Source organism: Mugil cephalus, chromosome 9, assembly GCF_022458985.1.
Source record: "Mugil cephalus isolate CIBA_MC_2020 chromosome 9, CIBA_Mcephalus_1.1, whole genome shotgun sequence".
Classification (NCBI taxonomy): domain Eukaryota; kingdom Metazoa; phylum Chordata; class Actinopteri; order Mugiliformes; family Mugilidae; genus Mugil; species Mugil cephalus.
Window position 1 is genome coordinate 96582 of NC_061778.1, and position 27081 is coordinate 123662.

At 47.2% G+C, this 27081-nt stretch overlaps 1 protein-coding gene and 1 long non-coding RNA gene across 3 annotated transcripts; both read left to right on the forward strand.

The window, feature by feature from the left end:
• The first annotated feature begins 2553 nt into the window (after positions 1–2553).
• On the forward strand, positions 2554–5437 carry LOC125013746. The gene is made up of 3 exons (XR_007113400.1): positions 2554–2899; positions 5171–5275; positions 5402–5437. It is a non-coding gene; the product is annotated as an uncharacterized LOC125013746 (long non-coding RNA).
• A 1736-nt stretch (positions 5438–7173) lies between these two features.
• On the forward strand, positions 7174–22936 carry LOC125013712 (diacylglycerol kinase delta-like). Of its 2 annotated transcripts, XM_047594596.1 has the most exons (22): positions 7174–7294; positions 7368–7470; positions 7557–7719; positions 8111–8219; positions 8306–8445; positions 8575–8650; positions 11521–11615; positions 11691–11790; positions 12042–12330; positions 12408–12563; positions 14216–14329; positions 14440–14515; positions 15343–15453; positions 15528–15624; positions 15729–15836; positions 16002–16115; positions 20922–21056; positions 21135–21292; positions 21840–21951; positions 22080–22172; positions 22281–22400; positions 22610–22936. In XM_047594596.1, the coding sequence occupies exons 1-22, from the start codon at positions 7175–7177 to the stop codon at positions 22646–22648; spliced, it is 2628 nt and encodes an 875-aa protein (XP_047450552.1). In that variant the 5' UTR covers position 7174; the 3' UTR covers positions 22649–22936. The 2 variants fall into 2 exon arrangements, with proteins under 2 accessions (XP_047450552.1, XP_047450553.1); XM_047594597.1 differs by lacking the exons at positions 7174–7294; positions 7368–7470; positions 7557–7719 and adding an exon at positions 7919–7959.
• Positions 22937–27081: the final 4145 nt, after the last annotated feature.

Consider the following 27081-nt stretch of genomic DNA (forward strand, 5'->3'; position numbering starts at 1 on the left):
AGGAGCGACTCCTCCTGGTTCCTGGTCCCAGAGGATGAGGAGTGACTCCTTGTCCTCCTTGTGTTCCAGACGGTGTTGAAGGAGGGGAACCTCCTGAAACAGACGAACTCGTTCCAGCGCTGGAAGAGACGCTACTTCAAGCTGAGAGGGAGGACGCTGTACTACGCTCAGACCGCCAAGGTGAGTCCACCTGGATCCTCCGAGTCCACCTGGTCTACCTGGTTTACCTGGTCCACCTGGTTTACCTGTTTACCTGGTTTACCTGGTTTACGTGGTCTACCTGGTCCACCTGGTTTACCTGGTTTACCTGGTTTACGTGGTCTACCTGTTTACCTGTTTACCTGGTTTACCTGAACCTGCCATTGATCAGTTGTTTGTCTCCAGTCGATCATCTTTGATGAAGTCGACCTGACGGACGCCAGCGTCGCCGAGTCCAGCACCAAGAACGTGAACAACAGCTTCACAGTGAGTCTCTCCAGGATCCATCCGCCACACAAAGTAGTGCCTGCAGGTTCATCACACATCCACTCGCTAACATCCCATCACAGCAGCCAATTAGGCCACGCCCCCATTTGAACCAGAATCAGAATCACTTTATTGATCCAGATTCACTTTATTCATCACTTTTCGTTGCAGCAGCTCCAAACCAAAGCACCAGTGTTTAGAACAAAGAGCGATAAGAATAAAAAATATAGGAAATATATATAAAACAATATGTACAAGTATAAGTGAAGTGAACCTGAGTTCTGAGTTGTTGCTCTACAGGTAAATTATTGCACATGGTGAAAATATATAAGGAAATATTTACAAGATTATGAGAATAATGAAGTTATGTGTTATTGCACAATCTCAGCGTCAGTACAGTTATAAACTTTATTCCCCTCGTATACAGGGAATGTGTCCTGGTATAAGAGACGAGGTGAACAGGAACTATTAATAATAATAATAATGGTTCTACACCCTCAGAGTGAGGAGTTTTTCAGGTTAATGTCCACAGGCAGGAATGATTCTCTGTGTCTCTGTGTCTCTGTGTCTCTGTGTCTCTGTGTCTCTGTGATGTGATGGGAGTTGGTTCGACTCATTGTCCAGGATGGTTTTCACCTTGTGAAGCGTTTTCCTGTCTGATACCATCAGAGGTATCAGACGTATCAGCCTGTTTCAGTCTGTTCAGCCTGTTTCAGTCTGTTCAGCCTGTTTCAGTCTGTTCAGTCTGTTTCAGCCTGTTTCAGTCTGTTCAGTCTGTTCAGTCTGTTTCAGTCTGTTCAGCCTGTTTCAGTCTGTTTAGTCTGTTTCAGTCTGTTCAGCCTGTTTCAGCCTGTTTCAGTCTGTTCAGCCTGTTTCAGTCTGTTTCAGTCTGTTCAGTCTGTTTCAGTCTGTTCAGCCTGTTTCAGCCTGTTTCAGTCTGTTCAGCCTGTTTCAGTCTGTTCAGCCTGTTTCAGTCTGTTTCAGCCTGTTCAGTCTGTTTCAGTCTTTTCAGTCTGTTTCAGTCTGTTCAGCCTGTTTCAGTCTGTTTCAGTCTGTTTCAGCCTGTTTCAGCCTGTTTCAGCCTGTTTCAGCCTGTTCAGTCTGTTTCAGTCTGTTCAGTCTGTTCAGCCTGTTCAGTCTGTTTCAGTCTGTTCAGTCTGTTCAGTCTGTTCAGCCTGTTTCAGCCTGTTTCAGCCTGTTCAGTCTGTTTCAGTCTGTTTCAGTCTGTTTCAGCCTGTTTCAGCCTGTTTCAGTCTGTTTCAGCCTGTTTCAGCCTGTTGGCGTCCGCTACCCTCAGCCTGCTGCCTCAGCACATCAGCATTACAGCACTGACCCACAGACTCATACAACATCCTCAGCAAAGTCCTGCAGATGTTAAAGACCTGAACCACCTCAGAACATAGAGACTCTGGCTCTTCCTGTACAGGACGTCTGTTCTTCCCCCAGTCCAGTCTATTATCAATGTGACCCCCCAGATTCTTATAACCCTCCACTATGTCCACATTGACCCTGGATGGAGACAGGGTCCCCGACACCTTGGTCCTCCTCAGGTCCATCACCAGCTCCTAACAATCAAATAATCCGTCCATGATGTTAACTTAATGAGTCATGACATAAATACAGCACGAAGCTTAGCCAACGTTCACCCTCCACAGTAACGTAAGTCTGTGCTCTGTCGTTACCTTCTGTCATTTAAAGCATGAATTTGGAATTTTTAACATTATAACTAACGACTCTGATGACTGACTTTAGCTAACGTTAGCATCATCATGATTAAATGTCCACATCAACATCAGCATCTCACCACTTTCCATCTCTGTCCACCAATATTCGGTTTTAATCCCTCTCAAGAAAATCTCAGAGTTTTGTCTTTTAAATAGTTTGAAGAGCAACACAGAAACGTGTCCTTTGTTTTCACCCGTAAGGGGCGTGGCCTATCCAGAGATGTTACTCTCCTCCATAGTGAAGATGTGTTACTCTGTCACGTTTCCTGTCTCTGAAGTGTTCATAGAGGCTGTCTGAGGGGGCGGGGCTGAGTGTGTGTGGGGGCGGGGTCAGCATTATGACAAACAGGAAGTAGGAGTGAGTCATATCAGAGGAAGTGGGCGTGGCTAGTGAAGACAAGAAAGAGAGAGCGATAGACAGAAGAAGAGTTACTGCAGACCAGGACCAGGTCTAAATCTGAGCTCTGCCGGGTCAGTATTGAACTGTCAACTGGACCAGGACTGGAACAGGACTGGACCAGGTCTGGACCAGGACTGGACCAGGACTGATAGGATCGGGACTGGACCAGGACTGGAACAGGACAGGATTAGGTCTGGATTAGGTAAAGACCAGGACTGAGAGTATCAGGACTGGATTAGGTCTGGACCAGGACTGGAACAGGACTGGACCAGGACTGGACCAGGTCTGGACCGGGACTGAGAGTGGGGTGGTGAGTTTATGCGAGTCTGAATTTACATTAAAGTTTATTTTAGCTGATCACATGTAGAGAGGAAGAACAGATTCATGTGTTCACCAGTCACACGTTTATTCATGTGACGCTTCAATGAGGCCGATCCATTAGGAGCAGTTAGTGGAGGTTCAGCTGTTTCTGACTGAGCTGTGGATTCGTCCTGATAATCGTTGTTGTTAAACTGGACTGAGTTAAACTGTCAAGTCTTTGTAGTTCACTGACTGTTTGTCAGAATATTAGGAACACGTTGGTTCAACAGGACCAATACGAATGAAGGGGACGTTGTTTAGATGAAACCGGAGCTGACTCCAGTGTTTGTGTTTCTGGTTCTGGATCAGACCTCCCTCTCAGTCTATTTCTGTCGTGGTGGGAACAGAAGCTTCATTGTCCAGCAGCTGGACAGGAAGTGGAAATCCAACCAGTCACACTCATGATTCATTCCAGTATCTAAGGAAACACTTTTAAACACTTCCCACAGCAGCACCTGAGGTTTAGTATCGTCTGATACCGACACAGGAAAACAAACTGCGAAAGTCTGGGATCGTTATTTTGAGGAAATATTTCCTCATCAACATTTCTTTTCTATTAAAAAAAACAAACAAACAAACAGATATTAATGTTCTTATTTGTTTACTATTTGTTTAATAACTGCACTAATACAGTAACTTTCATAAATCTTCACTATCTTGGTCAAACATGTAAAAAATAAAACAGAAGCAGCTGGAAACGTTTCACTTCCTTCACCTCCTTTTTGTTTATTGGGTTCAGTGAACTCAGCGTGTTCTTTAGGGGAAACCTCATTACATCGGTTGGTTTAGACCCAACGGATCAGAACCACTGTCACTAACACATGACTGAGAACTTCCTTCAATACTGGGAACAAAACCGACACCAGAATCGGGTCAGAGCTTCCTTACCAGTAACACAGAGTCTGAAAGGCCCATGCATAGATGAGGGCTTTGAATGCACCACAATAATCTGGAGGGAGCTGGTATCCAGAACCTGGACCCTGTTCTGGTTCTGAAACTCTGGACTGAAACAGTCCTTCACTCTGTTCAATTGGGGATCTTTGTTTTTTTTTCGTTTGTTTTTTCATTTATCATTTGGTTCGGTTCAACTTTCACGCTGCGATTTCTGAGCCAGAACTAAACTTCCTGAGAAACGTCACATGGTTGAAAGAGACGTGTTGATTGGACGATGTAGGAGGGGAAGCTCCTCCCTTCCTCTCAACCTGGGAAAGAAACGCTCGCTGGAAAGAAAGTCGACTCTGTGCTGAATACAAACCACACACATGGAGCAGCAGATCAAGTTCAAGCTGTTTTAAGGATCGTTTCTTTTCTTTATTTATCAAATGCACATTGACCAATAACTAACAAGTGACCGTTACAACAATGTTACCTTGATTCTACTTACCTGTACCTGTGTTTTTCATGTTTCTACCTGTTTCTACCTGTTTTTACCTGTTTCTACCTGTTTCTACCTGTTTTTACCTGTTTCTACCTGTTTCTACCTGTTTCTACTTGTTTTTACCTGTTTCTACCTGTTTCTACCTGTGTTTTTCATGTTTCTACCTGTTTCTACCTGTTTTTACCTGTTTCTACCTGTGTTTCTACCTGTTTCTACCTGTGTTTCTACCTGTTTCTACCTGTTTCTACCTGTGTTTTACCTGTTTCTACCTGTTTCTACCTGCTTCTACCTGTGTTTCTACCTGTTTCTACCTGTTTTTACCTGTGTTTCTACCTGTTTCTACCTGTGTTTCTACCTGTTTTTACCTGTGTTTCTACCTGTTTCTACCTGTGTTTTACCTGTTTCTACCTGTGTTTCTACCTGTTTTTACCTGTGTTTCTACCTGTTTCTACCTGTGTTTTACCTGTTTCTACCTGTGTTTCTACCTGTGTTTCTACCTGTTTCTACCTGTTTCTACCTGTGTTTCTACCTCTGTTTCTACCTGTGTTTCTACCTGTTTCTACCTGTTTCTACCTGTGTTTTACCTGTTTCTACCTGTTTCTACCTGTGTTTTACCTGTTTCTACCTGTTTTTACCTGTGTTTCTACCTGTTTTTACCAGTTTTTCTACCTGTTTCTACCTGTTTTTACCTGTGTTTCTACCTGTTTTTACCTGTGTTTCTACCTGTTTCTACCTGTTTCTACCTGTTTTTACCTGTGTTTCTACCTGTTTTTACCTGTGTTTCTACCTGTTTCTGCCTGTTTCTACCTGTTTTTACCTGTGTTTCTACCTGTGGTGTTTCAGGTGATCACTCCGTGCAGACGTCTCATTCTTTGTGCTGACAACAGGAAGGAGATGGAGGAGTGGATGGCAGCGCTGCGCAGCGTCCAGAACAGACAGAACTATGAGGTGTGTCCCCCCGTGTCCCCCTGTGTCCCAGTGTTTCCAAGTGTGTGTCTGTCCTCCAGCTGACTGTGCCTCTGCGTCCCTGTCCCTGTCCCTGTCCCTGTCCCTGTCCCTGTCCCTGTCCTCCAGTCCACCCAGTACAGCATGGACCACTTCAGTGGGATGCACAACTGGTACGCTTGCTCCCACGCTCGGCCCACGTACTGCAACGTCTGCAGAGAGGCGCTGTCTGGGGTCACGTCCCACGGCCTGTCCTGTGAAGGTACACACCCACTGCTACACACCCACTGCTACACACCCACTACACACCCACTACACACCCACTGCTACACACCCACCACACACCCACTGCTACACACCCACTACACACCCACTGCTACACACCCACTGCTACACACCCACTACTACACACCCACTGCTACACACCCACTACACACCCACTGCTACACACCCACTACTACACACCCACTACTACACACCCACTGCTACACACCCACTACACACCCACTGCTACACACCCACTGCTACACACCCACTACACACCCACTGCTACACACCCACTACACACCCACTGCTACACACCCACTGCTACACACCCACTACTACACACCCACTACTACTACACACCCACTACTACACCCACTGCTACACACCCACTACACACCCACTGCTACACACCCACTACTACACACCCACTACACACCCACTGCTACACACCCACTGCTACACACCCACTACACACCCACTGCTACACACCCACTGCTACACACCCACTGCTACACACCCACTACACACCCACTACTACACACCCACTGCTACACACCCACTACTACACACCCACTACACACCCACTGCTACACACCCACTACTACACACCCACTGCTACACACCCACTACACACCCACTACTACACACCCACTACACACCCACTACTACACACCCACCACTACTACACACCCACTGCTACACACCCACTACACACCCACTGCTACACACCCACTACACACCCACTGCTACACACCCACTACTACACACCCACTACACACCCACTACTACACACCCACTACACACCCACTACACACCTACTACACACCCACTGCTACACACCCACTGCTACACACCCACTACACACCCACTACACACCCACTGCTACACACCCACTACACACCCACTGCTACACACCCACTACACACCCACTACACACCCACTACTACACACCCACTACACACCCACTACACACCCACTACACACCCACTGCTACACACCCACTACACACCTACTACACATCCACTGCTACACACCCACTGCTACACACCCACTACACACCCACTGCTACACACCCACTGCTACACACCCACTACTACACACCCACTACTACACACCTACTACACACCCACTACACACCCACTACTACACACCCACTACACACCCACTACTACACACCCACTACTACACACCCACTGCACACCTACTACACACCCACTGCTACACACCCACCACACACCCACTGCTACACACCCACTCTACACACCACTACACACCCACTACTACACACCCCTACACACCATCTACACACCCATCTACACCCATGTTACACACCACTACAACCACTATAACCCACGTAACCCAGTTCAACCACTAACACACTACTACACACCACTACACATAATGTGTGTTAGTGTGTGTTTCCGTAGTGTGTTTTAATGTCAAATGTGTCTATACTTGTAGTGGTACCTGCTGTGCTTAGTTCAAGGCCACAACGTGTGCGGTACGGAGCCACCAACAAGTCCCTGACGATTCACCAGACACTGGACTGGTTGGAACCCTGTGACCTGTACTCACCTGTCTCCTCGTTCCTCCCTGTCCTCCCTGTCCCCCCGTCCCCCCTGTCCCCAGGTGTCCATGCCTCATCAGTGGCTGGAGGGGAACCTGTCTGTCTCGGCCAAGTGTCTCGTCTGTGATAAGACGTGCGGCAGCGTCCTCCGGCTGCAGGACTGGAGGTGTCTCTGGTGTAAAGCCATGGTGAGACTTGGACACATGTTCACTGTCCCTCTGCTCTGAGACTTGTTGGACTCAGGGTCCCTCTGTCCTCCAGGTACACTCATGCTGTAAGGACCAGATGTCCTCCAAGTGTCCTCTAGGTCAGTGCAAAGTGTCCGTCATCCCCCCAACAGCCCTCAACAGCATCGACTCTGACGGTAAGACAACGTCTGTCCCCCAGCGTCTGTCCCCAGCGTCTGTCCCCCAGTGGTGAGACAGCACCTGTCCCCTGTGCTGTATCCAGGTTTCTGGAAGGCATCGTGTCCTCCGTCCTGCACAAGTCCTCTGCTGGTCTTCGTCAACTCTAAAAGTGGAGATAACCAGGGCGTCAAGTTCCTGAGACGCTTCAAACAACTTCTGAACCCGGCGCAGGTTTTTGACCTGATGAACGGAGGCCCTCACCTGGGGTAATTAATTACCATTAATTAATATTAATTACCATCAATTAACTATTATAGAACATGATGAACGGAGGCCCTCACCTGGGGTAATTAATTACCATTAATTAATATTAATTACCATCAATTAACTATTATAGAACATGATGAACGGAGGCCCTCACCTGGGGTAATTAATTACCATTAATTAATATTAATTACCATCAATTAACTATTATAGAACATGATGAACGGAGGCCCTCACCTGGGGTAATTAATTAACATTAATTAATATTAATTACCATCAATTAATTATTATAGAACATGATGAATGGAGGAACTCACCTGGGGTGAGACACTCACAGACTTGATTAAAATATGATGCAAACATGATGAAAACATGAAATCTGTTCTCTGCCAGTCTGCGTCTCTTCCAGAAGTTTGATACCTTCAGGATCCTGGTTTGTGGAGGAGATGGCAGCGTTGGCTGGGTTCTGTCTGACATCGATGCTCTGATGCTGCACAAGCAGGTAGCTACAAGATAATATCGTAAAGACACATCAGTGGTTAATGTCATAAAGACAATGCTTACATTTAATGTGTATCTCTGTTTAAGTGTCAGCTCGGGGTTCTTCCTCTGGGGACTGGGAACGACTTGGCCCGGGTTCTGGGTTGGGGTTCAGCCTGTGATGATGACACACAGTTACCTCAGATACTCGAGAAACTGGAGAGAGCCAGCACTAAGATGTTAGACAGGTAACACAATGTTAGACAGGTAACACAATGTTAGACAGGAGCCAAGATGTTAGACAGGTAACACAATGTTAGACAGGAGCCAAGATGTTAGACAGGTAACATGGTGACAGTTTCTTCTTCCTGCTTCAGGTGGAGCATCATGGTCTATGAGACCAAGTTTCCACGGCAACATTCAACCTCCACCGTTACTGAGGATGACTCTGAGGTAATAGGAAATTACATCACTTCCCCAGATTCACACCTGTCTCACCTTAACACTGTAAACCTACACCAGTAGATTACACTGTAACTTTACAATAGTATATTACACTGTAACAGTACACCAGTAGATTACACTGTAACAGTACACCAGTATATGACACTGTAACAGTACACTAGTAGATTACACTGTAACGGTACCTTAGTAGATTACACTGTAACTTTACTCTAGTAGATTACACTGTAACAGTACACTAGTAGATTACACTGTAACTTTACAATAGTATATGACACTGTACTTTTACACCAGTGGATTACACTGTAACAGCACACCAGTATATTACACTGTAACAGTACACCAGTATATGACACTGTAACAGTACACTAGTAGATTACACTGTAACGGTACCTTAGTAGATTACACTGTAACTTTACACTACAGGTGCTGGCCAGTAAATTAGAATATCATCAAAAAGTTGAATTATCTCAGTAATTCCATTCAAAAAGTGAAATTTGTACATTATATTCATGCAATGCACACAGACCGATGTATTTCCAATGTTTATTTCTTTTAATTTTGATATTTATAAGTGACAACTAATGAAAACTCCAAATTTGGCATCTCAAAAAATTAGAATATTGAAAAGGCCAATGAAAAAAATGTTTTTTTTAGAAATGTTGGCCAACTGAAAAGAATGAACATGAAAAGCATGCGCATGTATAGCACTCAATACTTAGTCGGGGCTCCTTTTGCCTCAATCACTGCATTAATGCGGCGTGGCATGGACTCGATCAGTCTGTGGCACTGCTCAGGTGTTATGAGAGCCCAGGTTGCTCTGATAGTCGTCTTCAGCTCCTCTGCATTGTTGGGTCTAGCGCATTGCATCTTCCGCTTCACAATACCCCATAGATTTTCTATGGGGTTAAGGTCAGGCGAGTTTGCTGGCCAATCAAGGACAGGGATACCATGGTCCTTGAACCAGGTACTGGTGGTTTTGGCACTGTGTGCAGGTGCCAAGTCCTGTTGAAAAGTGAAATCTGCATCTCCATAAAGTTGGTCAGCAGCAGGAAGCATGAAGTGCTCTAAAACTTCCTGGTAGACAGCTGCATTGACCTTGGACCTCAGGAAACAGAGTGGGCCAACACCGGCAGATGACATGGCACCCCACACCATCACTGACGGTGGAAACTTTACACTGGACCTCATGCAACGTGGATTCTGTGCTTCTCCGCTCTTCCTCCAGACTCTGGGTCCTTGATTTCCAAAGGAAATGCAAAATTTGCTTTCATCAGAAAACATAACTTTGGACCACTCAGCAGCAGTCCAGTCCTTTTTATCCTTGGCCCAGGCGAGACGCTTCTTACGCTGTTTCTTGTTCAAGAGTGGCTTGACACACGGAATGCGACAGCTGAATCCCATGTCTTTCATGCGTCTCTTCGTGGTGGTTCTTGAAGCGCTGACTCCAGCTGCAGTCCACTCTTTGTGGATCTCCCCCACATTTTTGAATGGGTTTGTCGTCACAATTCTCTGCAGGGTGCGGTTATCCCTAGAGCTTGTACATTTTTTTCTACCACATTTTTTCCGTCCCTTCGCCTGTCTGTTAATGTGCTTAGACACAGAGCTCTGCGAACAGCCAGCTTCTTTAGCAATCAACTTTTGTGTCTTGCCCTCCTTGTACAAGGTGTCAATGGTCGTCTTTTGGACAACTGTTAAGTCAGAAGTCTTCCCCATGATTGTGGAGCCTTCAGAACAAGACTGAGGAACCTTTTAAAGGCCTTTGCAGGTGTTTTGAGTTAATCAGCTGATTAGTGTGGCACCAGGTGTCTTCTATATTGAGCCTTTTCAGAATATTCTAATTTTCTGAGATACTGAATTTGGTGTTTTCATTAGCTGTCAGTTGTAATAATAAAAATGAAAATGAATAAACACTTGAAATATATCACTATGTGTGGAAGGAAAGTATACAGTATACAAGTTTCACCTTTTGAATGGAATTTCTGAAATAATTCAACTTTTTGATGATATTCTAATTTACTGGCCAGCACCTGTAGTAGATTACACTGTAACTTTACAATAGTATATGACACTGTACTTTTACACCAGTGGATTACACTGTAACAGTACACCAGTATATTACACTGTAACAGTACATTAGTAGATTACACTGTAATGGTACATTAGTAGATTACACTGTAACAGTACACTACTAGATTACACTGTAACGGTACATTAGTAGATTACACTGTAACAGTACACTAGTAGATTACACTGTAACTTTACACTAGTAGATTACACTGTAACAGTACTCTAGTAGATTACACTGTAACTTTACACTAGTAGATTACACTGTAACAGTACAAAGGTAGATTACACTGTAACGGTACATTAGTAGATTACACTGTAACTTTACACTAGTAGATTACACTGTAACGGTACCTTAGTAGATTACACTGTAACAGTACTCTAGTAGATTACACTGTAACAGTACTCTAGTAGATTACACTCTAACAGTACAAAGGCAGATTACACTGTAACTTTACACTAGTAGATTACACTGTAACGGTACTCTAGTAGATTACACTGTAACTTTACACTAGTAGATTACACTGTAACAGTACAAAGGTAGATTACACTGTAACGGTACATTAGTAGATTACACTGTAACTTTACACTAGTAGATTACACTGTAACAGTACTCTAGTAGATTACACTGTAACAGTACAAAGGCAGATTACGCTGTTGAACTGTGGAATATTGTGACATTATGATGTTTACCTGAATGCATATTTAAAACGACAGCCCTGAATGGTGCCAGGTAGAAGGTGTGTTGAAGCCGCTCAGACTGGTCTCACTGGGGTTTCCTTCCTTTCATCCAGGTTCAGCAGATCCTGACGTACGAGGACTCAGTGGAAGCTCATTTGTCAAAGATCTTGTCCTCAGACCAGCACTCAGTGGTCATCTCCTCTGCCAAGTATGTCTCAGTCCACCCAGTCCTTCTTCTGGCGGCCATATATGTAGTTCCTTAAGTGTCTGTGTTTCATGTCAGGGTTCTATGTGAGACGGTGAAGGACTTTGTGGCTCGGGTTGGTAAAGCTTACGAGAAGAACACAGAGAGTTCAGAGGAGTCAGAGGCCATGGCCAAGAAGGTACAACCCTCCCTGTTATCATAATGTCCTAATACAAGTTTCTGTGTCTGGAGAAGATTAGATGGTCAATTAAAAGAAGCAGAGCTAAGAAATGCTGAAGTTAAAAGGACAAACGACGTTGTTCCTGATGTTTGACAGTTTGTCCAACTTCCTCCTGTCCCCCATCAGCTCCACTGAGTCCAGAGGACGTCCCAGGATGGGACGGGCCTCTTGGCCAGTTTGCCATTAATTAAAACCTGTTTCTGTCCCAGTGCGGCGTTCTGAAGGAGAAACTCGACTCCCTGCTGAAGACTCTGAACGAGGAGTCTCAGGCCTCCACCGTCCTCCCACCCCCTCCTCCCCCCACCATCGCCGAGGAGCAGGAGGAGGTCGAGGGAGTCGTCCTCCCTCCTGCTCCTCGTCCTCATCCTCACTCCCTACGGCCCAACCCTTCGTCCTCCTCGGCGGCGGCGGCCATCTTTAAGCCTCGGGAGCAGCTGATGCTGAGAGCCAACAGCCTGAAGAAGGCGATCCGTCAGATCATCGAGCACACGGAGAAAGGTCAGACAGTCCCACCTCAGCCGGTCGTCTGAGCATGTGCAGATGTGATGGTTAAAGCTCTGGTTGTTGTTTTTTAGCGGTGGATGAGCAGAACGCTCAGACTCAGCAGCAGCTTTTCTCTCTCCGCCGAGCCGAGGAGGGTCTAGTGGAGGAGGACGAGGACGAAGACCGGGACGAAGACAAGATGTCTCTGCAGTCGTCCTACAGCTCCAAACACCGCAACACTCGCAGAGGTCAGAGACAACACAAATGCTAACTGAGCTAGTGAGCTGTTTAGCCTGGTACTGACTTGTCTTTCTGTTTGTAGTCAGAATTTAATTTAAGAATTTAAGATCTCTAATTGTCATTCCACACGAGTTACAACAAGATTGAGTTTAGCAGACATCTCCAGTAACAGCTTGACGTCAGGTGTTCATTAAGGTAATAAATAGAAGGTATGTATTGACGTCACTGCTGCCCGGGGCCACGTCCCCTGAGTGGCAAAAACATGGTGAAATGTATCAGTAAATACAGAGAGACTGGGAAAAATGGGGATTATCTGGTCAAATTAAGGACAATTGGACTCAACTCTGATCTCAACTCTCATTCTAAAGTATAACCTTTTAGTACTTTATACAACACAGCTCCGACAGCTTTGTTCTAGAGGACCCCTTATAAGAAAAAGTGGATTAGCCTCAGTTTCAGTTAGTTTAAGGTAATTTTAGTTATGATACATGTAGCTAAATAAAAGATGCTAACGCTAAGAGCTTTACTGAGAAGTAACGTTATCCACACAATAAGTATCTTAAGGTACGACTTCATCAAAAAATACAGCATAAATTAATATAATCTGACACTAAATGAACCACATCACCAGGTTTCAGTGTCTGAATTCCAGTCGTTTCTTCTAATGCAGCGAAACATTTACATTCACTCTGTTCTTTGGAAGATTTCTGTAAAATATATCTGTAAAATATATGTAAATATAAATATATCTGTAAAAATTTATCTCAAAATATATATTGGTCCTCGTTAGTGTTTAATGTAACCAGAGCTGTGATTGGTCCTTGTTAGTGTATAAATGTAACCAGAGCTGTGATTGGTTCTCGTTAGTGTTTAATGGAACCAGAGCTGTGATTGGTCCTCGTTAGTGTTTAAATGGAACCAGAGCTGTGATTGGTCCTCGTTAGTGTTTAATGGAACCAGAGCTGTGATTGGTCCTCGTTAGTGTTTAATGGAACCAGAGCTGTGATTGGTCCTCATTAGTGTTTAAATGGAACCAGAGCTGTGATTGGTCCTCGTTAGTGTTTAATGGAACCAGAGCTGTGATTGGTCCTCATTAGTGTTTAATGTAACCAGAGCTGTGATTGGTCCTTGTTAGTGTATAAATGTAACCAGAGCTGTGATTGGTTCTCGTTAGTGTTTAATGGAACCAGAGCTGTGATTGGTCCTCGTTAGTGTTTAAATGGAACCAGAGCTGTGATTGGTCCTCGTTAGTGTTTAATGGAACCAGAGCTGTGATTGGTCCTCATTAGTGTTTAATGTAACCAGAGCTGTGATTGGTCCTCTTGGTAGCAGTGTGTCTCCTCCATGTTCTAACTGATAGTTGTGGATCAGTAGATCCTGTTCAGTCTCTATTGATGAAAGTGAAGCTGGAAGTAGAAACAGGATTAACCTGACTGGTGAAAAGACACAGCGCCTCCTAGTGTTTGGGTGGAGTTATTACAGAATGAACCGGACTGACCAGGTCCCACTAGAGAAGACTCAGACCGGAGTAGAGTACTGTAGGACTATAAATTTGTATGTAGCCTGGCCAGTGTGTTGTGGAGTGGATGGAGTGTTATAAAGTCCTGTAGTATGATATATACTGACCTGTCTGTCTGTCTGTCTGTCTGTCTGTTTGTAGTCAGTAAAACTCCCTGTGAGAAGCTGATCAGTAAAAACAGCTCTTCGTCACTTCATGTCCAGACAGGAAGTAGAGACAACATGCCTATGCTCAACACAAAGATTCTCTACCCCGGTAAGATGATGTCCTCCTGTGTTAGCATGCTAGCTCCTAGCTGCTGTGTCTCTGAACCATGTAGCACGTTAGCTGGTAGCAGAAACTAAAAGTCTGATGCTGTTTCTCAGTTTCTCTGCCCAGTAACTCCGTCATCAGTCGCCTGCTGGTCAACGCCGACCCGTTCAACTGTGATCCTGACAACATGTGAGGCCTCTGACTCTAAACCTGCTCCAGTTTTTCCAGAGACCTGGATCTGTATTCCTACAGGTCCTCCTAAAAAGTCCTCTTATGTAGCTCCTAACGGAGCCTTAAGGAGTCTGATCTGAGGAGTGATCCCAAGACATTCTCAAATCAAATTAGTCAAATCAATTTATTTATAAAGCACATTTAAAAACAACCAAGGTTGACCAAAGTGCTGTGCAATTCAATGATCACAAATTACAAACAGGTGAAGAGCAAGGTTGCAGATGTATTGGGGGGCTAGGCCATGTAGCGCTTGAAAAACAAATACAAGAACCTTTAACTCTGTCCTGTCTTTGACAGGGAGCCAGTGAAAAGACGCAAGTATCTCATTGTATCATGTCATTGATCCATAGAACGGAGTCACATCCACAGACTGAATCCTAGAATCTGATCTATGAGACTGAAGAGAAATAAATAGCAGATCTACTTTAAAACCATTGTTGCTCTTCATCCATGTGGTATTAACCAGGTAAAATGGCTCAGGGGCTGGATTCCTGCTCCAGGAGAATATCTCTCCTCCTCTTCTTTCCACCATGTTCTCCTCTCTAAGCCTCTTAAAGTTCTCCTCCCTGCTCTCAGCACATCTCACTGCAGAACCTTCTTTAGGAACCTTTCACCTCTGCCTCCATCTAGGAACAACTCTTAGGGAACGTCAGGGTTCTGGTTTAATGTTCTTAGAGTTTGGCCTCTAGGAGCAGATCTGAACTAAGAATCTTTAGGAATACGGGTCCAGGTGTTGGTCCAGGTTTTAAACCAGGTGTTGATCCAGGTGTGTCTGTTTGTGCCAGGGACTGCTACACTGAGAAATGTGTCATGAACAACTACTTCGGTATCGGACTGGACGCTAAAATCTCTCTGGACTTCAACAACAAGAGGGACGAGCATCCAGAGAAGTGCAGGTACGCACAAGTCTGGCCCTGGGACCTGGTCTTCTCTGATCCTGGTCCTCTCTGATCCTTGTTTCTGTGTCCAGGAGTCGCACCAAGAACCTGATGTGGTACGGAATGTTAGGAACCAAAGAGCTGCTGCACCGGACCTATAAGAACCTGGAGCAGAGAGTCCTGCTGGAGGTGAGAACCAGAACCTTACACCCACCAGAGAACCGTTCATTGAATGTCACTACCTGTCTCCATGACGACGCTGTGTCTTCCTGTCTTCCCGTCCCTGTCTCCAGTGTGATGGACGTCCCATCCCTCTGCCCAGTCTCCAGGGCATCGCTGTGTTGAACATCCCCAGTTACGCAGGAGGAACCAACTTCTGGGGAGGAACCAAAGAGGACGACGTAAGACCAGTATCTGTCTGTCTGGGTCTGTTTATGTCTGTTTGTCTTTGGGGCCAAATGAGCTTTTCACAGCTTTTGCCATGGCAACTCATTAGTTTCCTGGGTCCTGGTCCCGGTCCCCAGAACCAGCAGATTGTGTGTAGACCAGTATGTGGTGTGTTGCAGACGTTCACGGCTCCATCCTTTGATGATAAGATCCTGGAGGTGGTGGCTGTGTTTGGGAGCATGCAGATGGCCGTGTCCAGAGTCATCAGGCTGCAGCACCACCGCATCGCACAGGTACCTCCACCTCTAGACCACTAGACCTCTAGACCTCTAGACATCTAGACCAGTGGTTCTCTACCCCTTAAAGGCACTGCAGGGGGAATGTGTGATTTAAAATGATATTAATAATAAAAATAAATAAAAAATAATATCAATTGAAAAAATACTTCTATATTCCATTTGAAAGTTATCATATAATCCAAGTGTAAGTTCATAGAATAGAATTTATTTCAGAAGGCTGTTAAATTTCATCCTCCTCAAAACGCCCCTTGTCCCTCATACCAGGATGGTTTGACCCAACCTGGTCGTCAGCGGGCGTCACCTGTCAGTCACCGCTGTCTTGACAACGAAAACAGTGAAGTTGTGCTAACATAGCAAATAAACAATGGGAAACTATTGGGAGTTGGGTTAAACTGAACCTTAACTACGCTCTTTCAAAAGGCTGCTGATATTAGAATAAATGTGTGTGAGGCACAGAGACTGATATCTGCCACCAAATCTCCTCTTCTCCTTGGATGCAGAGCGTTGCCACGATCGCTAAAAACTGTGGGAGATCACTATATAAGCTGGATATAAACACAGTCGCACACCCGATCGGTGCAGTTTCCCGAACGCGACGTAGGACTAATTCTTCTACAATGATCCAGTCTGTCAGGCCGCAGAGTGACATCGTTTGTGTTTTTATTTTCAAGTAGTTCAAAAGAAACTACTACAGGCAAAAATGCATTGGACCACCTTTGGGGGGCCCAGCTTTGCGAAAGGTTGAGAACCCCTGCTCTAGACCACTGGACCTCTAGACCTCTAGACCTCTAGACCACTGGACCTCTAGACCTCTAGACCACTGGACCTCTAGACCTCTAGACCTGTAGACCACTGGACCTCTAGACCTCTAGACCTCTAGACCTCTAGACCACTGGACCTCTAGACCTCTAGACCACTGGACCTCTAGACCTTAGAGACCTCTAGACCACTACACCTCTAGACCTCTAGACCTCTAGACCTCTAGACCTCTGGACCACTGGACCTCTAGACCACTACACCTCTAGACCTCTAGACCACTGGACGTCTAGACCTCTAGACCACTGGACCTCTAGACCACTACACCTCTAGACCTCTAGACCACTTCACCTCTAGACCACTGGACCTCTAGACCTCTAGACCACTGGACCTCTAGACCACTACACCTCTAGACCTCTACACCACTGGACGTCTAGACCTCTAGACCTCTAGACCACTACACCTCTAGACCTCTAGACCTCTAGACCACTGGACCTCTAGACCTCTAGACCTCTAGACCACTACACCTCTAGACCTCTAGACCACTGGACCTCTAGACCTCTAGACCACTAGACCTCTAGACCTCTAGACCACTGGACCTCTAGACCACTACACCTCTAGACCTCTACGCCACTGGACGTCTAGACCTCTAGACCACTAGACCACTACACCTCTAGACCTCTAGACCTCTAGACCACTACACCTCTAGACCTCTAGACCTCTAGACCTCTAGACCTCTAGACCACTGGACCTCTAGACCACTACACCTCTAGACCTCTAGACCACTGGACCTCTAGACCTGTAGACCTCTAGACCACTACACCTCTAGACCTCTAGACCTCTAGACCACTGGACCTCTAGACCACTACACCTCTAGACCTCTAGACCACTGGACGTCTAGACCTCTAGACCACTGGACCTCTAGACCACTACACCTCTAGACCTCTACACCACTGGACCTCTAGACCTCTAGACCACTAGACCACTACACCTCTAGACCTCTAGACCACTCCACCTCTAGACCACTGGACCTCTAGACCTCTAGACCACTGGACCTCTAGACCACTACACCTCTAGACCTCTACACCACTGGACGTCTAGACCTCTAGACCACTAGACCACTACACTCTCTAGACCTCTAGACCTCTAGACCACTGACTCACCACCTCTACGACCTCTAGACCTCTAGACCACTACACCTCTAGACCTCTAGACCTCTAGACCCTAGACCTCTAGACCACTACACCTCTAGACCTCTACACCACTGGACCTCTAGACCTCTACACCTCTAGACCTAACCTAGACCTCACCTCTGGACCTCTAGACCCTACTAGACCACTACTTAGACCTCTAGACCACTAGACCTCTAGACCACTACACCTCTAGACCTCTAGACCACTGGACCTCTAGACCTCTAGACCACTGGACCTCTAGACCACTAGACCTCTAGACCACTACACCTCTAGACCTCTAGACCACTACACCTCTAGACCTCTAGACCACTGGACCTCTAGACCTGTAGACCTCTAGACCTCTAGACCACTACACCTCTAGACCACTGGACCTCTAGACCTCTAGACCACTGGACCTCTAGACCACTACACCTCTAGACCTCTACACCACTGGACCTCTAGACCTCTAGACCACTAGACCACTAGACCACTAGACCTCTAGACCTCTAGACCAACACCTCTAGACACTTACACTCAGACCTCTACACCACTGGACGTCTAGACCTCTAGACCACTAGACCTCTAGACCTCTAGACCTCTAGACCTGTAGACCTCTAGACCACTACACCTCTAGACCTCTGGACCTCTAGACCACTGGACCTCTAGACCACTACACCTCTAGACCTCTAGACCACTGGACGTCTAGACCTCTAGACCACTGGACCTCTAGACCACTACACCTCTAGACCTCTACACCACTGGACCTCTAGACCTCTAGACCACTAGACCACTACACCTCTAGACCTCTAGACCACTTCACCTCTAGAACACTGGACCTCTAGACCTCTAGACCACTACACCTCTAGACCTCTACACCACTGGACGTCTAGACCTCTAGACCACTGGACCTCTAGACCACTACACCTCTAGACCTCTACACCACTGGACCTCTAGACCTCTAGACCACTAGACCACTAGACCACTACACCTCTAGACCTCTAGACCACTTCACCTCTAGACCACTGGACCTCTAGACCTCTAGACCACTGGACCTCTAGACCACTACACCTCTAGACCTCTAGACCACTGGACCTCTAGACCTCTAGACCACTAGACCACTACACCTCTAGACCTCTAGACCACTGGACCTCTAGACCTCTAGACCTCTAGACCACTACACCTCTAGACCTCTAGACCACTGGACCTCTAGACCTCTAGACCACTACACCTCTAGACCACTGGACCTCTAGACCTCTAGACCTCTAGACCACTGACCTCCTTACGACCACTCCACCAACCTCTAGACCTCTAGACCTCTAGACCACTACACCTCTAGACCTCTAGACCACTTCACCTCTAGACCTCTACACCACTGGACCTCTAGACCACTGGACCTCTAGACCACTACACCTCTAGACCTCTACACCACTGGACCTCTAGACCTCTAGACCACTAGACCACTACACCTCTAGACCACTGGACCTCTAGACCTCTAGACCTCTAGACCACTACACCTCTAGACCACTGGACCTCTAGACCTCTAGACCACTACACCTCTAGACCACTGGACCTCTAGACCTCTAGACCTCTAGACCACTAGACCACTACACCTCTAGACCTCTAGACCTCTAGACCACTGGACCTCTAGACCTCTAGACCACTACACCTCTAGACCTCTAGACCACTGGACCTCTAGACCTCTAGACCACTACACCTCTAGACCTCTAGACCACTGGACCTCTAGACCACTACACCTCTAGACCTCTAGACTACTGGACCTCTAGACCACTGGACCTCTAGACCACTACACCTCTAGACCTCTACAACACTGGACCTCTAGACCTCAACTCAGACCCTAGACCACACCTTAGACCACTAACAACCTCTAGACCATACTCTAGACCACTCTGGACCTCTAGACCACTGGACCTCTAGACCTCTAGACCACTGGACCTCTAGACCACTACACCTCTAGACCTCTACACCACTGGACCTCTACACCTCTAGACCACTAGACCACTACACCTCTAGACCTCTAGACCACTGGACCTCTAGACCTCTAGACCACTACACCTCTAGACCACTGGACCTCTAGACCTCTAGACCTCTAGACCACTACACCTCTAGACCTCTAGACCTCTAGACCACTGGACCTCTAGACCTCTAGACAACTACACCACTGGACCTCTAGACCTCTACACCACTACACCTCTAGACCACTAGACCTCTAGACCTCTAGACCTCTAGACCACTGGACCTCTAGACCACTACACCTCTAGACCTCTAGACCACTGGACCTCTACACCTCTAGACCACTAGACCACTACACCTCTAGACCACTGGACCTCTAGACCTCTAGACCTCTAGACCACTGGACCTCTAGACCTCTAGACAACTACACCACTGGACCTCTAGACCTCTACACCTCTAGACCTCTAGACCACTGGACCTCTAGACCACTGGACCTCTAGACCTCTAGACCACTGGACCTCTAGACCTCTAGACCACTAGACCACTACACCTCTAGACCTCTATACCTCTAGACCACTACACTTCTAGACCTCTAGACCACTGGACGTCTAGACCTCTACACCACTGGACCTCTAGACCACTAGACCACTACACCTCTAGACCTCTAGACCACTACACCACTACACCTCTAGACCTCTAGACCACTACACCTCTAGACCTCTAGACTACTGGACCTCTAGACCTCTAGACCACTGGACCTCTAGACCTCTACACCACTGGACCTCTAGACCACTACACCTCTAGACCTCTAGACCACTGGACCTCTAGACCACTAGACCTTTAGACCACTAGACCTGTCTAACCTGTCTCAATGCCTGTCTGTCTCTCTGTCCCTCCCTAGTGCCGGACTGTGAAGATTACCATCTTGGGGGACGAAGGTGTTCCGGTCCAGGTGGATGGGGAGGCGTGGGTCCAGCCTCCGGGCTACATTAAGATCATCCACAAGAACCGTACCCAGACTCTCACCAGAGACAGAGTGAGTAGTGTGGTCCTAGTCCAGGTCCTGGTCCTCTTCCAGGTCCAGGTCCTGGTTCTCAGTGTGTCCCTGTTGCAGGCCTTTGAGAGCACCCTGAAGTCGTGGGAGGACAAACAGAAGTGTGACTTTCCTCGTCCTCCTCATCCTCCGTCGTCCTCTCAGCCAGAGATCGTCTCTGAGGACGAGGCCTCACTCATCAGCGACTTCGGCCGCGCAGCAGGAGCCCTCATCCACAGGTATTCACTCATTCACCCACAGGTATTCACTCATTCATCCACAGGTACTCACTCATTCATCCCTCATCCACAGGTATTCACTCATTCACCCACAGGTACTCACTCACTCATCCACAGGTATTCACTCATTCACCCACAGGTATTCACTCATTCATCCCTCATCCACAGGTATTCACTCATTCACCCACAGGTATTCACTCATTCACCCACAGGTACTCACTCATTCACCCACAGGTACTCACTCATTCATCCCTCATCCACAGGTACTCACTCATTCACCCACAGGTACTCACTCATTCACCCACAGGTATTCACTCATTCACCCACAGGTACTCACTCATTCTCATCCCACAGGTACTATCACCACTTTACATTCATCCCACAGGTACTCACTCACCCCTATCATCATCCCCTCACCATCACCAGGTTATTCACCTTCAGTTCATTCACCCACAGGTACTCACTCATTCACCCATTCCCTCCACAGTATCAGGGAGGTGGCTCAGTCTCATCCATTCATCTATTCATCCTTTCATCCTGTGTCCAGTATTAGGGAGGTGGCTCAGTCTCATCAGAGTCTAGAGCAGGAACTCGCTCACGCTGTCAACGCCAGCTCTAAAACCATGGACGTGGTCTACGCCTCCTCCAAGAGCCCCGGGGTAGGACACCTCTCCGTCCCCCACTGTCCTCTGTCCAACTCTATTGTCCTCAGTGTGTTATCAGTGTGGTGTGTTCAGGGACTCAGTGCCAGCATGGTTCTAATGATGTGTTCTCATGGTGTGTTCAGGGACTCAGTGCCAGCGTGGTTCTCCAGATGATCGTTAACGTTAAAGTTCTCCTCAGTGAGACTGAGCTGCTCCTGGATGGAAAGATGTCCCTGGTACAGTTGGTCCTCCCTTCATTCACCTCACCTCACCTCGGACCTGGTCCTGGCTCAGACCCAGGTCCAGACCCAGGTCCAGGTCCTGACTCTGTGTTCTCATTGCAGCAGCTGGACGCCCCCCATCAAGACCAGCTCTCTGCTGCTCTGGGTTCAGTTTCTCAGCAGCTCCGTCGTCTCTCTGATGTCTCCTGGTTGAGTCCCATCATGGAGTCCCCAGACCACGAGGTACAAGGGGGACACCAAGGGGGGCACCAAGGGGGACACTAAGGGGGACACCAAGGGGGCACTAAGGGGGACACCAAGGGGGACACCAAGGGGGACACCAAGGGGGACACCAAGGGAGGCACTAAGGGGGACACCAAGGGGGACACCAAGGGGGACACCAAGGGGGACACCTGTCGCTCTAACCCAGTGGTTCTTCTTCCACTTTTCAGTCTCTAAATGTCTCAGCCCATAAAGACAGAGCTCCATAGAATGAGTCCTCTTTATTATTAAGACTGAAAACAGGGGGAACACGTTGGAGCTGTCCATCAGCACCACCCACCAATCAAACAGGGAGCTGTCCATCAGCACCACCCACCAATCAAACCGGGAGCTGTCCATCAGCACCACCCACCAATCAAACCAGGAGCTGTCCATCAGCACCACCCACCAATCAAACCAGGAGCTGTCCATTAGCACCACCCACCGATCAAACCAGGAGCTGTCCATCAGCACCACCCACCAATCAAACCAGGAGCTGTCCATTAGCACCACCCACCGATCAAACCAGGAGCTGTCCATCAGCACCACCCACCAATTAAACAGGGAGCTGTCTATCAGCACCACCCAGATATCAGACGTGCTCAGCCAGGTCCATAACAGGCTAATTACCAAATCATTCATAAATAACAGGATCGGAGACATGATCCATTCTCATATATAATTTCAATTCAATTCAGTTTTATTTATAAAGCGCCAATAACAACACAAATCGTCTCAAGACGCTTCACAAAAAACAGCCTGAAACCTCCAGAGCAGCCTGAGGGAAAAAGTCCCTTTAACAGGAAGAAACCTGGAGCAGAACCAGCTCATATGGAGGAAGCATCTGCTGAAGACCAGCCGGGTAGAACCAGAGAAGATAGAGAGAGAAGAAGAACAGGAGAAACAAGATAAACTAACTTCTGTCAGATACAAACATCAAGCTGAAGGAAACATGTAGGATCTAGTAATATAACACATAGCTGATGATCTGTGACAGTTTGTGAGTGTAACAGGAATCATGGGCAGGTTGGTGAATAGTTCATCTAGGTAGGAGTGGACACCTGGAGGAGGACATGAAGACTGGGACAGATGTAGTTTATGGAGCTCCACAGGTCTGATACACAGACTCCAGACCATGAAGACTGGGCTGGTTGATGAGGCCACGGCAGCAGATGTAGCTTAGAACTCCACAGGTCAGATATTCAGCCTCCAGACCAGAGACCCTCACAAGAAGATGGAGGGAGAGAGGGAGACACAGTGGTTAGTAAATTATAAGAGATAGAAAATAAAATGATAAGATGTTAGAGGACAGGAGCCAGAGAAGACAGAGGAAACTTAATAGATGTAACAATCTTAGATCCAATATCAGGTCCAAACTAAATCCAAATATCAGAATAAACCCACTGGTGGATCATAGTGAGACGTCGTGTTGTTGGTGTTTGATAGAGATGGAACAATATGAAAGTTATCACACGGTTATTATCATTATTATTACGGTGTTTAAAAAGTACTTTAAACACACTGAAATCATTTAACCATATTTTTCATTAGTGATATCTGACTAACACCTAAAACAAATCTTAAAGTTTTTAAAAGAGGTCACGAACTCTAAAACTGATTTCGACAGAAACTTTCATGGTCATTGAAAAGTGATCGATCAAAAACTATAAGATCGATCAAAACCAGGATTCATATTGTTTTCATCTATAACTCGTTCTTGAGTTAAGAGGAAGATGAAAAAAAATAAGACGACGTTGCCCCTAATGATAGTGGACGAATCGCAATACCGCCATGACCCAGCAGGGGGCGTGGCCACATGCTGGGAATCACTATCTAACCTGTCTCTGTCTGTCTCTAACATGTCTCTAACCTGTCTCTCTGTCTGTCTCTAACATGTCTCTAACCTGTCTCTCTGTCTGTCTCTCTGTCTGTCTCTGTCTGTCTCTAACCCGTCTCTCTGTCTGTCTCTAATATGTCTCTCTGTCCGTCTCTCTGTCTGTCTCTGTCTGTCTCTAACATGTCTCTAACCTGTCTCTCTGTCTGTCTCTCTGTCTGTCTCTGTCTGTCTCTGTCCGTCTCTAACCTGTCTCTCTGTCCGTCTCTAACCTGTCTCTCTGTCTGTCTCTCTGTCTGTCTCTGTCTGTCTCTAACCCGTCTCTCTGTCTGTCTCTAACATGTCTCTAACCTGTCTCTCTGTCTGTCTCTCTGTCTGTCTCTGTCCGTCTCTAACCTGTCTCTCTGTCTGTCTCTCTGTCTGTCTCTGTCTGTCTCTAACCCGTCTCTCTGTCTGTCTCTAACCCGTCTCTCTGTCTGTCTCTAACATGTCTCTCTGTCTGTCTCTAACCCGTCTCTCTGTCTGTCTCTAACATGTCTCTCTGTCTGTCTCTAACCCGTCTCTCTGTCTGTCTCTAACCCGTCTCTCTGTCTGTCTCTCTGTCTGTCTCTCTGTCTGTCTCTCTGTCTGTCTCTAACCCGTCTCTCTGTCTGTCTCTAACCCGTCTCTCTGTCTGTCTCTCTGTCTGTCTCTCTGTCTGTCTCTAACCTGTCTCTCTGTCTGTCTCTAACATGTCTCTAACCTGTCTCTCTGTCTGTCTCTGTCTGTCTCTGTCCGTCTCTAACCTGTCTCTCTGTCTGTCTCTCTGTCTGTCTCTGTCTGTCTCTAACCCGTCTCTCTGTCTGTCTCTAATATGTCTCTCTGTCCGTCTCTCTGTCTGTCTCTGTCTGTCTCTGTCCGTCTCTAACCTGTCTCTCTGTCTGTCTCTCTGTCTGTCTCTAACCCGTCTCTCTGTCTGTCTCTAACATGTCTCTCTGTCTGTCTCTAACCTCCGTCTGTCCTGTCTTCTAACCGTCGTCTCTGTCTGTCTCCAGGTCCACTACGGACTTTCTAAGCGTGGTCTCGCACTAAGTTCGTCTCGTCCCAAGTTCAAGAAAGAAAAACAACAACAAGAACTCTTCAACCTCTGTTCACCAGTATTCCCCGTCCCTGTCCCTGTCCCCCTGTCCCTCTGTCCCTGTCTCTCTGTCCATGTGAATCACCTCCTGTTGTTGTCTCAGTCCACCAGTGGGGGACGGAGGACGTGGGGGCGTGGCTGGACTTCCTGTGTCTCTCTGAGTATAAGGACATCTTTATTGGACACGATGTCCGTGGAGCTGAGCTCATCCACCTGGAGAGGAGGGACCTGAAGGTACCGCTAACTGCTAACTAGTTGCTAACTGCTAACTGCTAACTCTGGTCTGCTGTCTGCTAACTATCTGCTAGCTGCTAACTGCTAACTAGCTGCTGTCTCCCAGCTGCTAACTAACTCCACTGACTTGCTGGACTTTTGTTGGACATCCAGGGACAGTCCCTGTGTCTCATGTCCTGTGTGTCTCATTGTCTCGTTGTCCAGGACCTGGGGGTGACGAAGGTTGGACACATGAAGCGGATCCTGCAGGGAATCCGCGAACTCAACAGGAACAGTAGCACCAGCGAAGCCTGAGGGACAGAGGACAGACCAGTGTCCCCACGAGGACAGGGGACAGTCCAATAATCTGATGTCATTCTGGTGCCTAGCAACCACTGCCCCCAGACCAAGGACCAGGTCCAGGATGTCCCCCTGAGGACTCTGTGTGATTGGACCAGAACCCAGACTGACGATCAACGACCAACAAGTGCCTTGTCCCCTGACTGGACGAGTCCAAGACCGACTGGGTCCAGAACCTGAGGACCAGAACCAGATTCAGACGTGGGTCAGAGAGGTGGTTCCAGATCCATCCTCCCGGTCTTGAGACTTCAGACTGACCCGGTTCTGGTTCTGGTGCTTCTGTGAAACTATGAACTGTATCAGGAACCTTCATCTCTGAGACCTGGACCCAGTCAGAACCGCATCTGGTCCAGGATGCACCAGAACCCTTTGAAGAGCCCCGATGTGCTGGTTTCGGCTGATTGGACACAGGACCAGAACCTGTTCAGAGACCAGATCCAGACCAGATCCAGTGCCATCCACTGGTGGAGGTTAAACTCCAGCGTTGCCTTAAACGACTCCTGGACCCAACAGGTCCAAGTCCAGGTTCAGGTCCAAGTCCAGGTTCAGGTCCAAGTCCAGGTTCAGGTCCAAGTCCAGGTTCATCTAAGAGTTTGTCCCAGACGTCAGCCTCATGGAGGAGTTGGCACCATGCTAACCTGTTAGCCTCATGCTAACCTGTTAGCATGGAGGAGTTAGCTTCATGCCAACCTGTTAGCCTCATGCTAACCTGTTAGCATGGAGGAGTTAGCACCATGCCAACTTGTTAGCACCATGCTAACCTGTTAGCACCATGCCAACCTGTTAGCATGGAGGAGTTAGCACCATGCCAACTTGTTAGCACCATGCTAACCTGTTAGCACCATGCCAACCTGTTAGCACCATGCCAACCTGTTAGCATGGAGGAGTTAGCCTCATGCTAACCTGTTAGCATGGAGGAGTTAGCACCATGCCAACCTGTTAGCCTCATGCTAACCCTAACCCCCCCCGCCCTGGCTGATGTGTTCAAGGACTCGTCTCCATCCTGTAAACAATAAACTTGTTTTTGTGATTTGAATCATTTTCTTTCTTGACAAAACACAAAACCCGTTCGTGCTGTGGACCTGGACTTTACGAATAAAGTTTAAAGAGGAAATGAAGCCTCTCAGTCCAGTGAAGCT